The 17,214-nt window shown below is 43.9% G+C and overlaps 1 protein-coding gene across 4 annotated transcripts in view; it reads left to right on the forward strand.

Moving 5' to 3' along the window:
• LOC137429915 (electroneutral sodium bicarbonate exchanger 1) overlaps positions 1–17,214 on the forward strand; it is a 192,901-nt gene that overhangs the window by 133,971 nt on the left and 41,716 nt on the right. For all 4 annotated transcript variants that reach the window (XM_078779969.1, XM_068120285.2, XM_068120286.2 and 1 more), the window contains exons 6-8: positions 3,588–3,776; positions 11,918–12,024; positions 13,340–13,497. In XM_078779969.1, coding sequence (XP_078636095.1) covers positions 3,588–3,776; positions 11,918–12,024; positions 13,340–13,497 — 454 coding nt within the window. The remainder of the gene's footprint in view (positions 1–3,587; positions 3,777–11,917; positions 12,025–13,339; positions 13,498–17,214) is intronic.

Below are 17,214 nucleotides of genomic sequence, written 5' to 3' on the forward strand. Positions count from 1 at the left end.
CCATTTCTCACACCATAGCCGTAACCCCCATGAACTCCCTCAAAACCATCCATACTCCTTCCCACATGTCCATTTAGGTCTCCTCCTACCACAACAACTTCCTCAGCTTTCACGTTTTCCATCAGCTTCTCTATCGCACACCAGAGCTTGTCCTTCTCTTCATCGCTTCGACCAACCTGCGGAGCATATCCCGAGATAACGTTCACCAAGAGCTTTCCAATCATCATTTTCACCATCATCAACCTATCACTCACTCTCGTCACACTCACCACACTGTCTACAAACTCCTCAGAAAACAGGACACCACACCATTCATGCCCTGCAGGCACCCTTGCCACGTAAACTTGTATTTCTGTCCCTGCCTACCCTTCACCATTCTCACACCACTTCCCTTCCATCTCGTCTCTTGCACACAACATATGTCCACTCTTCTTCTGACCAATACTTCCACCACTTCTCCTGATCTCCCTGTCATTGTCCCTTCATTCCATGTCCCAAACCTCAGAAACCAATCTCCACTTCGGGCTGTACCCTGCCCATATGTAGTTGTAATTGTCATGGTTCTCTTTTTGAGGCAATGTTTTTTTATGGCCGGATGCCCTTCCTGATGCCAACCGTCTTAGTCGTCTCTTACATCACGCAGGGATACGGTGTACCTATTCTAATCCAGGGTACACACTGGGAAACGTTTAAAACATGGAAATTCTGGGGGGGAGGGGGGGGGGGCGGCGTCAGCATCACGACTGCGGTTTAAACATATTTAAATAATATTTAAACAAAACCATGACAAACAATCTGGGAAAAGTCTCTGAGTGAGAACGTGGATTTGAGAAAGCAGGAGCAGAGGTGGAAGAAAAACGAGATATAGGGGGCGGGGCACAAGTCGAGACGAGGAGGAGAGCGAACAAGCACGTGTCCGGGAGGAGAGAAAAAATTAATATAGAATTTTTTTGTTTGTTTGTTTATTTGTTTGTTCTGTTTTCAAAACGCTGGACAAAGGGTAAGATGTTCGTGAGAGGTAGGGGGGAGAAAAGAAAATCAAAGAAACAAGCAAATACTATGAAGGAAAGAACCCATATCCAAGTTCAATTTGACCGCAAGCACATATTTGGTAGCTGACTATGAGTGTAATTTTTTTGTTCGCAGTTTTGATTTTCCTTGACTTTAATTGATTCTGGGTGTTGAATATTTATACAAAATATTGACCTCCTGACCTCAACCACATTTGAGTTACAGGCTATTATACCTAAAACCGCCATTGTGGTCAATTTGACCGCTAAGGAAATGTATTGCACAAAACACATGGGTTCAGCATTGAATAATTGTAATTTGAGATAAGTTATTATCAATACATGTTTAGATGAGATTTCATCTCTGTGTGCCGAATCTGCTAAGCAAGAAGTGCATGTAAAATTTCCAAAATTTTCATTCGTTCGTTCATTCATTCGATGTCAGACAGTGTACTGTATTCACGCTATACAGTAAACATGTCACGGCGGCCAGGGCTCACGAACAAAGAGGTTTTTGAGCTATTAGGTAGGTGGGTGAGGCTGGTAGTTCTAATGTTAATGCAGCAAGGTTTAGACTTGGCTAAAGGTGGTGGAAGAAGAAATGCGGGCAAGTGGGTTAACAAGGGGAGATGCAGAAAATAGAGCAAAATGGAGAAGATTGTCATGGGGCCTGCAAGGCTAACCCCCGCTCTTTCAGGGAAAATGGCCTTAAAATGCCTGTTGTTGTTGTTGCAGCAAGGTCCCACACCCTAGATTTCTCTTGGTTACGGACCAGCTGGCTAATCCCATAATTTATTGCTCTGGTCAGCCTCTGGGAGCAGTGCAGAGTTGTGTTTTTGACCCTCGTGATCTGCTGTAACCTGAAATGATCAGATTACATCTCCAGGCTGGCCTCCAAAGTCGGCCACGGCATTTGCATTCTCCACAAAGCCAAGCCCTACCTCAGCCGTCGTGAGCTTCAAACACCATACACCTTCCTCCTAAATGCTGTGGCATATTGCTTCCTCTATGGGCTGGTGCTGCTTTTCCCCCTCTTCCATCTATTTTTAGGCTATTTAAGAACCTCCATGTCTTTGGCATCTCTCAAAGGGAAGCTCGGTTTCAGGGTCTGCCTTTTGCGCACCGCAGGCAGGTTGGTGCCCTTGCAGTATTTTGTTTCTCTTATGGTCTTGCTTCTCACTTCCTCTCAGCTCTGCCCAACCCCTGCAATGCCAAGTTTGCATGTGTTCTATCAGAAACCCGGCCTTTCCATGTTACCCTCCCCAAGTCTATGCTTGATGTTCACCTTTATTCCTTCACCTTTTCCCTCACTTGTGGAACCCTCTTCCCAAGTCTTCTGTATCTTCCCTCCAGTTATTCTGCCCACTGCCACCTCACGGTCTCTTTTGTGTATACCTCTGAGATTCTCCACACCCACTGAGACCCTAACCCCAGTTCGCCCAAAACTTATCTCCTTATTCTGTTGTGCAGATGCACGCACTTCTCCTGTTTCTCCTTTGCCCCACTTTTTTGCTGACCTTTTGCCCTCTGTTCTGCTTTTCCATCAGCATTGACATCTGTATTAAGAAATACTTCCACACATTGATGTTGATTTCCACGATGTCGTTTATTTGATTCCGAGTGATGAAATTGTGTTCCTGTGAAACACTCAAACTTGTTCCTTTCCATTTGAGTTGGCTGTTTTTGTCGAGGGATTAAATACAGTGGCTCTTTATGCACTGGCTCTTGTGAGTTAGATTCCCATGGATATTCCCTCTCGCCAACCTGCTCTCGGCAAGATGACCTGGTATGCCAAATTCCCCTCAACACGAATTAAAAACGAACAAATTTTAAACTCGTCTAAGGCTCACAAATAACTTGTGCTCTTCGGCTTGCAAAACTAAGACATTAATAGATCAGTTTACTTTTGCACCAATTGCACAGACAGTCGACAATAGACACAAACATACGAGATTTGAAATTGGGTTCTTCACATTATAAGCGAGGGGTTACCTCCGCCACCAAAGGTGTTTCAGCCCTGTATGTTATGGAGGTTATGTGTTCACCCCTGTCTGTCTGTTTTTGTTTTCTTGTTTGTCTGTGAACAGAATATCTCAAAAAGATGTGGACAGATTCAGACAAAATTTGGTGGACAGGTTGGGTATGTGACAAGGATGAATCTATTCGATTTTGGTGAAGATCCGAAATAGATTGGGACAAAAACGATACAAGTTATAGCACGATATTTCAAAATGTTGTGGACGAGTTATGACAAAACTACGTGGATGAGTTGGGTCACTGACAACAACAAGCCAATTTGATTTTGGTTCAGGTCCGGATCCAGATCTGGCCTATCGATGGGATGCAAGACGTAAACTGTTCAGCCACACGGAGGTATGTGTGCTGTACCAAGTGCCGCTCTAGTTTTTACTGTTATAACATTGTGAGATAAAGTTAATCCATTTTTTCTTTTGCAAAATTAGTTTAGAAAAGCAATTTATTTTGTGAAGCTATTGTGAAGTTAAACTTATTATACCTGTCCCCTGTTTGTACCATCCCCATATTTTCCCTCTGGTTTTTTTCCCTCACTACGGACAGATCTGGTGCTTGACAACCAGATTTTAACAGGTCAGTTGGACAGCACAGTGCGTGAACTGGTGCGAGCGGCGCTTCTCAAGAAACATCACCATCAGAACGAGTACAAACTCTCCAATAAAATACCCCTTGTCCGTTCACTGGCTGACATGGGCAAGAAGCACTCGGAGCAACATCTGCTCGACAGGAACGGTGAGCAACGACGCATTCTCCTCGTGTTTGTCCCTTCATGAAGCATAGTTGGGTCTGTCCATGTGTGTTTGCCAAATTGTGTTATCTCCTTTGAGCTGCATTTCAGATCTTTTGTTGGAAGAAAGTCAATTTTTGTGTGCAGCTTCCACTTGTATTGGGACAATCCTTTCTGCTGTCTTGCATTTGCACTTTACCCCCTCAACATGACGTTTTTGTCCTCATGACATCTCCACATTTCATCTCAAAAAGGTTCACAGCAAAGTGCCAGCAACGCTTGGTTTCATTACCCTACTCGCACAGGGCCAAAAGCGGGGTTAAGCAATTGGTTCACTATGGCTGTCAGCCTGTCTGGCAGTGAAACAAAATTGCAAATCATTCCAAACAGGAAACTGACTGGTTTCAAGGACGTCACAAAGGACACAATCGATAGGCACGGATAACTTGTGTAACGTGTTAAATGATGTGGAATAAAAGTGGTAAACTACATCAGCAGTGATAAACTTCCAGAATTTTTTTCTATGACCTGTAAAGTCTTTATTTGTCCCCTACCCTGAGGGGACTATAGGTTTGCTCTCCGTCTGTCTATCCGTCCCACCTGTGGTTTTATGCACTATTTCCCCATACCCTTTAACATATTCAACTGAAACTTGGTATGTGCCTTGATAATGACAAGTTACAAAACATTAGGGGACATTCATTGGGAGCAGTAGGGGATATTCATTGGGAGCAGTAGGGGACATGTATTGGGAGCAGTAGGGGACATGTATTGGGAGCAGTAGGGGACATGTATTGGAAGCAGTAGGGCACATGTAGTGGGAGCAGTAGGGGACATGTATTGGGAGCAGTAGGGGACATGTATTGGGAGCAGTAGGGGACATGTATTGGGAGCAGTAGGGGACATGTATTGGGAGCAGTAGGGGACATGTATTGGGATCAGTAGGGGACATGTATTGGGAGCAGTAGGGCACATGTAGTGGGAGCAGTCGGGGACATGTATTGGGAGCAGTAGAGGACATGTATGGCAAAGAAATTCTCCCTCTCGTTTTATTTCAAATTTTTTTTTTTTTTTTTTTTTTTTTTTGTATACAAGATCGAGGCTCTTGAAAGAGCTAACATTAATCACACAAAAGGTCAAACCGACACACAAAACTCAAAATAAGGGGAGCGGTAGACAAGATGGGTAGAGAGGGGGAAGGACACAAACACAACATTTGAGAGCAGGGACATCGAGAGAACTGTAGGAGGGAGAGGACTTGGGTGGATGTGGGAGAGGTACAAAACATATGGACACTGCAAGGACTTCCAGGAAAGAAGTTGGAATTTCAAAAAAGTGTATCTGGGGTGAAAATTAGCAGGGGTAGAAAAGATCAAGGTTTTGGATGGGGGGAGATAAGAGATTTTTATTTTTTAATTTTTTTTGTATACAAGATCGAGGCTCTTGAAAGAGCTAACATTAATCACACAAAAGGTCAAACCGACACACAAAACTCAAAATAAGGGGAGCGGTAGGGGACATGTATTGGGAGCAGTAGGGGACATGTATTGGGAGCAGTAGGGGACATGTATTGGGAGCAGTAGGGGACATGTATTGGGAGCAGTAGGGGACATGTATTGGGAGCAGTAGGGGACATGTATTGGGAGCAGTAGGGGACATGTATTGGGAGCAGTAGGGGACATGTATTGGGAGCAGTAGGGGACATGTATTGGGAGCAGTAGGGGACATGTATTGGGATCAGTAGGGGACATGTATTGGGAGCAGTAGGGCACATGTAGTGGGAGCAGTCGGGGACATGTATTGGGAGCAGTAGGGGACATGTATTGGGAGCAGTAGGGGACATGTATTGGGAGCAGTAGGGGACATGTATTGGGAGCAGTTGGGGACATGTATTGGGAGCAGTAGGGGACATGTATTGGGAGCAGTAGGGGACATGTATTGGGAGCAGTAGGGGACATGTATTGGGAGCAGTAGGGGACATGTATTGGGATCAGTAGGGGACATGTATTGGGAGCAGTAGGGCACATGTAGTGGGAGCAGTCGGGGACATGTATTGGGAGCAGTAGGGGACATGTATGGCAAAGAAATTCTCCCTCTCGTTTTATTTCAATTTTTTTTTTTTTTTTTTTTTTTTTTTTGTATACAAGATCGAGGCTCTTGAAAGAGCTAACATTAATCACACAAAAGGTCAAACCGACACACAAAACTCAAAATAAGGGGAGCGGTAGACAAGATGGGTAGAGAGGGGGAAGGACACAAACACAACATTTGAGAGCAGGGACATCGAGAGAACTGTAGGAGGGAGAGGACTTGGGTGGATGTGGGAGAGGTATAAAACATATGGACACTGCAAGGACTTCCAGGAAAGAAGTTGGAATTTCAAAAAAGTGTATCTGGGGTGAAAATTAGCAGGGGTAGAAAAGATCAAGGTTTTGGATGGGGGGAGATAAGAGATGGTGGTGAACAGCTGTTTTTAAAGACCTGGAGGGAGGAGTGGGATTGAATTGAAGGGAGTGGGGGAGTTTGTTCCAGAGGCGGAAGAAAAGGCGAATGAAAGAGTGAAGGTGAATAGAGTCTTGATTTTGGCAGTTGAACCATAAGAGAGAGGGATGCTGGCAGATCTTGTGCAACATGTAGGAATATTAGGGGGACAGAGCACAGAGAGAGCTGGGGGAGCAAGGCCGGAGAGGAGTCGGTGGAAGACAGAAAGACCACCAACCTTTGGGGGTCTCTCTTCGGCACAAAAATAGAAATGTATAAACTGTACTTGAACACTAGAACACAAATGGTCTTTTCGGCACCTTCAAAACCCTTCCATTTAACAGTACTTTGACAAAATATTATGGCATTTTACATCATCTTGACCAATCAAATTTGCTGCTCGCTGACCTCAACTACATATGTTCCTTTTGTTAGCTCACTTGGAACGTAGTTCCGGTGAGCTTTTTGATGGCGTGTTGTCAGTCCATAATCACTTGCAACTTCTTGTCCGAAACCGCTGAATGGATTGTGACCAAACTTGGTACAAATAATCTTTGGTATGTTGCAACTCAAGTTTGTTCCCGGCATTTAGAAAATCGGGGTCTAAGGTGGTTAGTGGTTGGGGGGGGGGGGGGGGGGGAGGTATGGGGGAGGGGGTTGCTTTTTTCTCAGAAACTACACACACAATTTCAATGAAACTTGACCACAACTTTAATCGCCCGTGATGTACCAATGTTTGATGAAGGCATTAGAAAAATTGGGGTCTGAGGAGGTATGGGTGTGGGAGAAGGGGGGTTGCCCCCCAAAATAGGTATTTTTTTGGTTTCTTTGTTTAAAGTCTTATGATTATGTTTGTACATTGTACATGCTGCCCTGTCTTCTAGCAGCCATTGAAATTGGTTTAAAATACCGTGATACTGTTTCGAAAACCTTTAGTCAGGATAGTATACTGCTTTATTCTCCAGGTGAGCGCCAAGGGGGATTGCCCCTATTTTCTTTCTCAAAATTGCGTTGGGTAAGGCGTTCGACGAACTCTCGTTGTTTAGTTTACAATGACACGAAGCTACAAGTCAGCACATTATCTTTCAAAGCAAACAATTATTTACATATCTTTAAACGCTGGGCAGACAGATGATGACAACGATTCTTTGTAACCTTGTGAACAGACATGAGATGTCTATCTAGGGTGGGTGGATGTCTTGCAATGTGAACCGAGTTGCTTTTTGTTTTATTTATCCTGAGCCAATAAATGTTCAAAGCTGTTCATTGAACCTCGGTGGTCAATGTGGAGTTTTAAAAAGTTTTATTTTGCCATTTTGCATGACTCTCCATGCAACTGTCATGAGATCACATAACATTTGTTTACGCCACCACACAAGCCCTCTATAGCTTGTGTCGTCGGAATCATTATTGGTGAAGAATTACGGTAACTCGTTGTTGGAATTGAGCTTGTTTACAGTGTCAAAGTATGTTCAAACGTTTGATTCTGTACCCACTGATTCTGGTCCTGGCTCACACCTGTGTGGAAGACGCAAGCTTTGCTGTATATAAGGATTATACCTGTTTGTGGTTTCTGAGCATTAAATTATTGTGAAACAGTGTGTATTACTGTACTTGTAAGTTACATACCTGTTGTATATCTGCTTTTGTAATGCCTGCAAATGGATACAGAGGATGCATTACCTGCCTGCAGTGCCCATTGTTTTGCTCTGTTGAATCTTGTGCATTCCTACTCTTTACCCTCCTCACTCAAATCCATTCCTGTTGCTGCCCATAATTATCTATATAATAATCCAAAATGTCGGTAATTGAGACAGATTCAGGAATTTCTCATTCTTCGGCAACAGCAATGATGACACTGACTATAGCCTGATCATTAGAGCTGGCTTGTGGTGGCGTTAAGTCACGTGACATGCAGTCTACTGCCCAAGGTTTAGAATTTGAAGAGCTTTTATTTATTTATTTTCTTCCCTCCAAGAGCGAAGTTCATGAAAGAGCAAGGTAATAGACAGTGGTGCAGTGGGGCAACATTTTGGCACAACCAAAGAACGGCCTCTGGAAATCAGCTCCAGAGATTGGAGACATGACCAATAAAGGAGTTGAGGTGTGGAGTCGGTCTGGATTTTGGAAGGCGAAGGTTACTTACTGGAAGAACGCTTGCATCCCGTAGATGCTGGGGGGGATTGGAGGACAGAGGGAGCAACATCGGAGAGAAGGTCGTAGAATACACAGAAATCATCGGAGAGAAGGTCGTGGAATACATAGAAATCATCGGAGAGAAGGTCGTGGAATACATAGAAATCATCGGAGAGAAGGTCGTAGAATACATAGAAATCATCGGAGAGAAGGTCATAGAATACACAGAAATCATCGGAGAGAAGGTCGTGGAATACATAGAAATCATCGGAGAGAAGGCCATAGAATACACAGAAATCATCGGAGAGAAGGTCATAGAATACACAGAAATCATCGGAGAGAAGGCCATAGAATACACAGAAATCATCGGAGAGAAGGTCATAGAATACACAGAAATCATCGGAGAGAAGGTCATAGAATACACAGAAATCATCGGAGAGAAGGTCATAGAATACACAGAAATCATCGGAGAGAAGGTCATAGAATACATAGAAATCATCGGAGAGAAGGTCATAGAATACACAGAAATCATCGGAGAGAAGGTCATAGAATACACAGAAATCATCGGAGAGAAGGTCATAGAATACACAGAAATCATCGGAGAGAAGGTCATAGAATACACAGAAGCCACTGACCTCCCTGCAATGTTAAAGCAACAGACACTGTACTTCAACCTCATCATGGGAGATTCCAATAATATTAAGAGCTTTAGATTTAACAGAATCCTTGAGAGAGATAAATGTGACGCTGGAGGGCTAGCCCAAAGGGGGAGAGCAGAGCCCCATTGAGCTATGGACAAAAGCATTGGAGACTATAAGTAGCTGTGATTTTCCAAGGAAAGACGTTGATTATGGAGGATACCCAGTCTGTGGCTGGCTCATGAAGCCAGCTCTCATTTACCCAGAATTACTATTGGCTGGGACTGAACGTCTTCCAGTGGCTGACCATGGTGATAGACAGGTGTGTTAGTTTGACGATCCTTCTGGAGAGACAGGGTGAGACGGACATTTTCTAGGATCGAAGGACATGTTTCATTTATCAAACCAGTTTCTATTAATTTCAAGATCAGCAGAGAGAGGTGCAGTTGCTGTGTGCAGCCGAACAGAGATCCAGGAAAACAGAAATCCAGGAATGAAGGTGGCCTTGAATGCAATACATGGAAACTTGGCAAGCAAAGTCGGATGCCAGACTGTCGAAGGCCTGAGATATGTCCAGGGAGATAGTCCTAACCTCTTGTTTGAGATTAAGGGCCTCCAACCAATACTGAGAGAGGGGCACACGCATGTCCATCTATCTGAATGTGTCTGTCTCTCTATATCTATGTATCCTATCCATCTGTGTGTCTGTCTATCTATCATTCTATCCATGTGTGTTTCTGTCTGTCTATCCTATCTATCTGTGTGTGTTTGTTTATATACATATATATTATGTTAATGTACAAATTGTATATTATAATATGTGTGTGTGTCTATTTCTCTGTCTGTCTGTCTGTATACATATAGTGTGTGTGTGTGTGTGTGTGTGTGTGTGTGTGTGTGTGTGTGTGTGTGTATATGTATATGTATTATGTTAATGTACATATTATATATTTATGTGTGTGTGTCTTTTGTTTGTCTGTCTGCTGTCAGAATGCCTTTGTTTAATATCTTTGTAATGCAATTTTGTATTGTCTGTCAATGTGATTGATGTAAGAATGCACTTTTGCTTTTCTGGGGGGTATGGGGGGAGGGGGGGGGCTTGAAGACTTGGGAAAAAAAAAGTGGTTGAGTACTTGCAGTCACATTTTTCATCTATCTATAATTCCAGTAATCTCTGTGTGTATGTATGTATGTATGTATGTATGTATGTATGTATGTATGTATGTCTGTATGTCTGTGACCGCTGTTTCTCGACAACCACGGGTTCGATATACTTTAAACTTGCCAGGTATATTGCTGGGGACCCGAGGATGTGCCTTTTCAAGGTTTCATATTAATCGGACAAGTAGTTACCGAGCTATGTCCAAAAAACGATTCAACCAATCAGAGAGCAGCGAGCTATCACGTGTGCCGAACGTGCCGAACAGACTCTGCCTCGGACGGCACATTTGAGAGCGTATTCATTTATTTCACGTTGGCAAACTATGTTGCCGCTATGTTGGCGTTAAACTATGTTTTAAAACTAATTAAAACTAATTTGCGATTCTTTCGCTTTCCTGCGCGTTTGTGCACGTTATGGCGATTTCTTTACCAAACTCCGCAAGCCGTTCGCTTTGGACCAAACCATTTCATGTAAATAGAGGGGGGGGATTGTCACCGTACTCGCAAGCCGTTCGCTTTGGACCAAACCATTTCATGTAAATAGAGGGGGGGGGATTGTCACCGTACTCGCAAGCCGTTCGCTTTGGACCAAACCATTTCATGTAAATAGAGGGGGGGGATATAATTTTAGATATATATATAGTACGGGCATGCCCTAGTTCCATAGAATTTCAACAGGTCCCTTCCATTATGCTGCGAAGGACTTTCCAAACAAATTCCCTAAATTTTCCACACACAAATGGAAACAAATTCCTCACAACAGTCTGGTGCAACCGGGTTATCTGCTTGCGATGGAATAAAGTAGCAAAGTATCACCATACTTTTGGTGACTGCACGATAACTCGATAAGACTATTAATATGAAACAAATCATGATATAGCACTTGGACATATCATTGTTGCTGCATTTGATTTGTGAAACTTCAGTTCAGCTATGGGAAACATTGCTGTTATAAAAGGTTATTTATTGACTCTTGTCAAGCAGCTTTTAGGTGATTTTGGCCCTTCTGCATGGCAATCGTAATATGTGATTGTAATTAGCACATGTGGCGCAACATGGCATTGGTGGTGACTCTTGTCTGTCAGCACGGTGTCATCATGTTTGCAGGCATTTTTCTGAATACTGATTGGCCATTTGTTCTTCGTCTTAATTTGCATTGTGCACATTCATTCCCTTTGGCTCTATGATGGTGCTGCAGGTGTAAATAAGCGGTTAATAGGGCCGACAACCATTAAAATCCTGGCCGCACTCGACCGCAGAGTGAAAACACCTGCCTCTGACATCCCTTCCATATACGTGTGCCTCTTGCATTTTCGGACTGCTATGCTGTCCGTATTTTGTTCAAAAAAAAATCATATCCTTTGTGGAGAACCATTCAGTAACGTACCCCAGTTTCCACACATTTTACTTTTGCTTGTCTGTTAAACAGCTACCAATGCCTCTGGAAAAGCGGAACAATATAGGTCAAAAGTTCAACAGACAAAGTGGGACAAAATGGAAACAGGTGGACTATAATTCATCTATGCACCCGAGCATGGGGACGGATGTTCTTGTTGAAAGGGGGACAGGAAGTCAAGTCGTGCCATTAATCTCAAAAGGTAGAAATTGGCTAGAACATGATACCTTGAAGGTAACTGTTATTGAATGATTGTTGGCACACAGTGCTTTACATGGGCATTGTCCCAGAACATGTGCACTCCCCCTTTTATGTCGACTTTTGCCCTGCCTAGGTCCATTGTTGTCCCCCCATTCGGCTCCAAACCACCTGGATGTGGAGGGGAGGTTGGGGGAGATGAAACCTGTGAGTCGGGAGAACAGTACCGTGGACTTTGTGAAGGTGATGTTCTACCACCTTTTGTTTGCCTCTTTAACAGTTTTCTATGCAAACTCTTGGTCTTCTCTGAAAGTGTAAAACCAAATGCAACCTATTTGCATTCAGATGGAGTCGACATTCGGATCTAAATGGGTCTACATTCGGAGTTTGCAATGCCTGATAGCCAATTTAATTGTATTTCATGCATGTGGTTTGGCAGCCATGTTGGATTGAAAATGAAAACTCTAAAAAACCGTCTCCAGAACGGCTTACTAGATCAATGCGAAACTTCATGCACATGATCTACTGGCCTTGGGTCATGTGTAAATGTAGGTGTAAATGGGGTGTAAATTTAAACCTCATACGTCACATGGTCTGGCAGCCATATGTTTTTAAAGAATAAACTTTTAAATTTTATTTTCTTCAGAACGGCTTACCAGATCGGTGTGAAACTTCACACACATGATCAATGAGTCATTGGAAATATAGTTTGATAATTTAAATGTCGTATGTCCCATGGTCTTGCAACCTTTTTAATGTATTTATTTATTTATTTTGATTTCTTTTGAAATGAATTTTTTGACTCCCATTCTGAATTCAGTTTTATAAAGAGGACATCATGGGTCACGTGTCTGATTGAAGTGGAGTTGTATCAAAGTGGGTCAGCTTGGGACCTGGCCATAACTTCCCACAGTCATAAAGTAGCATATTGTTATTATTATTTTGGGATTTTTTTCTCTTTCACTTCTGTGATGAACTGAGTGTCCTGCTGTTTTTTTTGTGTGTGTGGGTTTTCTCTTTTTTTGCTTTGTGCCCGTTGTGTGCCATTGTCATGATGCCCACTAGCCACTGACAGCACTGTGGCCCTGCAGCTGTGTCTCAACTAACCTGGAGTGGCCCGCTATAGGCGTAAGTGAGCCTTTCTAAGCTCTCTGACACCATCCCTCAAAGGGGTCAGCACATTCAGCCCGCATGCCTGTGGTCGATGGAGCATCCTGTGGTCAAGCCTCTACCTTGCATTGGTGCTTTGGATAGCCATACCCCCGTGTTTGCCGTTATCATTGCTACTTGGTGTGTTGAAGTGCAGGCAGATTTGTTCTTTGTTACCCGCAATGCTTTTACAGTTGTACATCTTTTAAACATTCGAAACGTTTTCCTCCCAGATTCGGTTCACAAATGTGCTTTGAAAAGTTCTCTGTAATTTATTTTCTTCGACAAGAAATAGGAACGTCTTTTACACAATATTCACGGCTGAAAATGATTCATAATGATACGAGGGGTACTAATTATGCTTTCCTTGCCTGTGGTTGATAATGCAATTCATCTCGTTCTCCAACAGGTGGACCTCAACTTCCTACGGAAGATCCCACATGGTGCCGAGGCCTCCAATGTGCTGGTTGGGGAGTTGAACTTCCTTGAGCGGCCAGTCATCTCCTTTGTGCGTCTCTCTCCTGCTGTACTGCTGTCGGGTCTTACAGAGGTTCCCATCCCGACACGGTGGATACTAACATCTGTTATGCAATAACTTTAGAATGATAATTATAAATAACTGCTATCACCTCAATCAGCACTATTTATTTATTTATTTTATATGTATTTTTTTATTTTTTTATTCGTTTATTTATTTATTACTCTGCATATCATTTTAATGAAGTGCATTTATCGGCTTCAAATCGTGTACTTTGGGAAATTTGTGGCAAAAAGTGCATGGTCTGCTGGCACAGATCCAGAGTATAAAAAGTGGGGGATCCTCTAAAATGGGGGGAGGATGAGTGGGGGCTTAAATACATTCTGACACATTGGACCGCAATTTGCAGAAAATCACACCAAAGTCCTAAATAATATATACTTAGATAAGTACACAAAGCTTGACATCAAAACATAGTCGTCATTTGAAAGAGCAATAGTTATCTTGGCCTCAACAAAGCATAAACAAGTTTAAAAACTTTTTGTTGTTGTTCATACATAAGTGAAGTGATGAGCAAGGTTCTTGCTTTCATGAGCACAAGCCTCGGTGGTGTAGTGGGTAGAGCATCTGCTCTGAGTATGAGCGATAAATTGTGTCTATGATGAAAAGGAACTCGTTTTCAATCTTTCCATTCCTTTGCTCCATTTTGCAAAGCTTTATGGGCAACTTCCTTGTTTAAGTTCGTTTCTTACCTGCAAGATGGTGAAGTATCTTCACAACCCTGACTCGTCATCAACATCTGGTCCCAATGGCATCAGTGCATTCCTCCTCATAACCTGTACATCAAAACTGGTTGTACCTCTTTCACTGCTGTTATGGATTCGTCACTTCCGTCTTTGTGGTTTTCATCCACTGTAAGCATTTTTAGTTTCATATACTATTATTGCTAGAGTTTGAGTGTGAAATGGAGATAACTGTCTTCAAAGGTAAAAATTCGTGTTTCAAAAGAAAAACGAAATGGATCGGGAGAAACCGGAAGAAGAAGAAGAAGAGGCTTGAGCGGATCAAGTGAGATCGGGAAAGGAAGGCCGATCTGCTTCGAGGTGTCGAGCGGACGCTGGTGGACGTTGGTCACGAGCGAATATTGGTTTCCCCGGGAAAGGGATTCCTGTGACAGTGTCGTTATTGCTGGGGCAGATAAACCTGCGTGACGGGTTTTGCTGTTGGTTCCGAAAGTGAATCATTGCGGGAGAGCCGGTATGCCTCCATTACGGGCCCGTCCACCATTTCACCTCGCACCAGCCGTTAGCCTGGTTCTCGTGTGTGTCGTGGATTTCACTTGGGAATTCGCGGTTCTCCGCTTGGGAACTGCTGTTCGTTCATATCAGCGTCATTGTCTGGTGAACCGAAGGTTTGAATTCCCAGTCGCCTTTTGGGTGAACTTTTTCCTGACCGACGTTGGCCCGACCTCACCCAGCGGCTCTTCTGCAGCGTCGACTGTCAGCCGTCCTGGGTTCAGGTCTCAGTACGACCTTTTTTCTTGTGATCACCGGAGCGTGGATCGACTTTGGCCTGGTGTCGTGACAGTGACTTTGGGGGTGTTACAGTTCATTCACGTGGAGTACCGTGAGTTATTGAGTTAAGAAACTGGTGGTACCATCATAGGAATTATATGGTGTTTGCTGTGCAATTGAAGTTTTCTTGTACTTGCGCAAGTTGTTATTATTGTGTGATTTTAATACAATACTTGGGTTTTGTAACGACTAATTGGTGTGGTTTCACCATTGGTCATTGGCACACATAATAGCATCTTTCTGCCGTGACTCCTTTCGGGGCTCGGAGGTACACCGTGACCGGGGTTTGTGGAGGAGCACGTAACACTGCTCTTCTGCAGCTCCTCCTTGGAGGGTTACCATTCATCAATATGGAAGGTAGATTATGTCATTCTTATCCATAAGAGGAATACCAAGCCAGCCTCTGAACTACAGACCAGTAAGCGTTGTTGTAGTCAGTCTGGTATTGAAATCGATAATCACTGCAGATCTCAAGGCCTACCTCTTCTCCAACTCTTTACTAATCAAATCATCAATTTGGCTTCTTGCTTGGCCATTCCATCTTGGATAGGCTTGTGTCTGTCTCGGCAGTGTCTTGGGCCCTATTCCTGTCCAGTTTACATTCATGAGCTCCCGGCCTCTTCGTAAAACTAGGTATTTGTCGTTGCAGATGACTCCGCTCTTTGCTGGAAAGTCTGTCACAACCATCATGATGGGCAATCTGCAACCCCATGCTCTTCTACCCATTTGAAGAAAATCTGAAACGGTTCAATCACATGAATTATCACTTGGTTATTTGAAGCCCCTTGGACGACCATTCTTCCATGACCTATAAAGGGCTGATCAATTGTCAAAGCTGACCTCCAGGACAAAGAGGCATCTTGGATCTTATACAGACATGTGTACAACCATCCAATAGTAGTATTATAACCATAAAATACTGTTACGGATCTGGGGTCGGCGCTCCCCTTACCAAGGGGGGGTCAATCCCCTTGTCTTTTACACTGGCCGATTCCCCCAGTCCTGGAAGTATGACGTCACGCCCGGTCAGCGCTGGATAGGGTATTAGGCCTATCCTTCCTATGACCTAAGTACCAGCGCCTTCCGGTACGCAAGGAGATACTCTCGCTCGGACCGCAGTGTAATTATGGATTACGCCGAGCGAAGCGAGCTGCGGAATCCGAGCCGTTTAACAAAGACTAACCCGATTGCGGAGCTTTGGCCGAAATCGCACCACAGGAACTCAATGGGGAAATCTCTAAAACAATCGGATGAGAAAGAAGAAATCAAAGAATGGAGGAACAGGTATTTATTAATTATTTACACAAACCAAAATCAAAGAGAAGAAAAGACCTCAACGTAATATACGGAAAATGGAAGGAGCAGAAGGACACAGAGCAAGCTTATCTACACAGGCTTAACTTATCCCCAGGACAATACAGACAGAACGAACTCACTCACACGAATGGGAGAAAATGGCAATGGTGGTATGGGAAGGCAGAGAAAGGTCCAGGCAGATGGTAGGCGTCGAGGTCCGGCTCCAAGCGCGCGCTCCGATCCACGCTTTGGGGTCGAGGCGAAACCGGGCAAACAGCTCCGCTCCGGGCTGGCAGCGAGGAGCCGGCAGCTCCACGTATTCGGCTCTACACCGGCAGCTTCCTCAGGCGTACTCTGCCTCATGCGCGTCCTCTGACTCATGCGTTCTCAATCGTGCTCCCTCATTCATCTGCCTCCTTACGCACCTGCGGTCCCTCACTCATCTGCTCCCTTACGCATCTCCACAGAACTCTCAACTGAGGTGGGGGCTCCGCTCAATGGGTTATATAGGCCACACCCTCAAATCTTCGCGAACCTCCCGATGTTCCTTGGTCACGCCTCTCAAGCCAAACCCACTCATCCTTCGTTGGTTGATCGGGGCTGGCTGACTCCTCCTCTTGATGACGAGGTGGGGCCACGCCCTTCTTCCCCGAGTTAGAGCACATGGCAATGGCGGCGAATGCAGTTGGAAATGCAGTTGGCAATGCAGTTGGAAATGGAGGCAATGCAGTTGGAAATGGAGGCTTTGGGGAATTTGAAAAGGGGGATCTATCTTATTTCATTTGGTGCAGCGCAAGGTCAACTAATGGAGACACAGCCTTAACTGATACACGTAATAAAGAAATAACTATAGAGAGAAGCCTATGATTTGCTACGTGATGCGATGGACTAACTAAGGTGCGATCAATTAACAGCCAATTAAGGGGAAATGTACAC

This window comes from Myxine glutinosa, chromosome 6, assembly GCF_964187855.1.
Source record: "Myxine glutinosa chromosome 6, kmMyxGlut1.1, whole genome shotgun sequence".
In the NCBI taxonomy this organism is placed as follows: Eukaryota; Metazoa; Chordata; class Myxini; order Myxiniformes; family Myxinidae; genus Myxine; species Myxine glutinosa.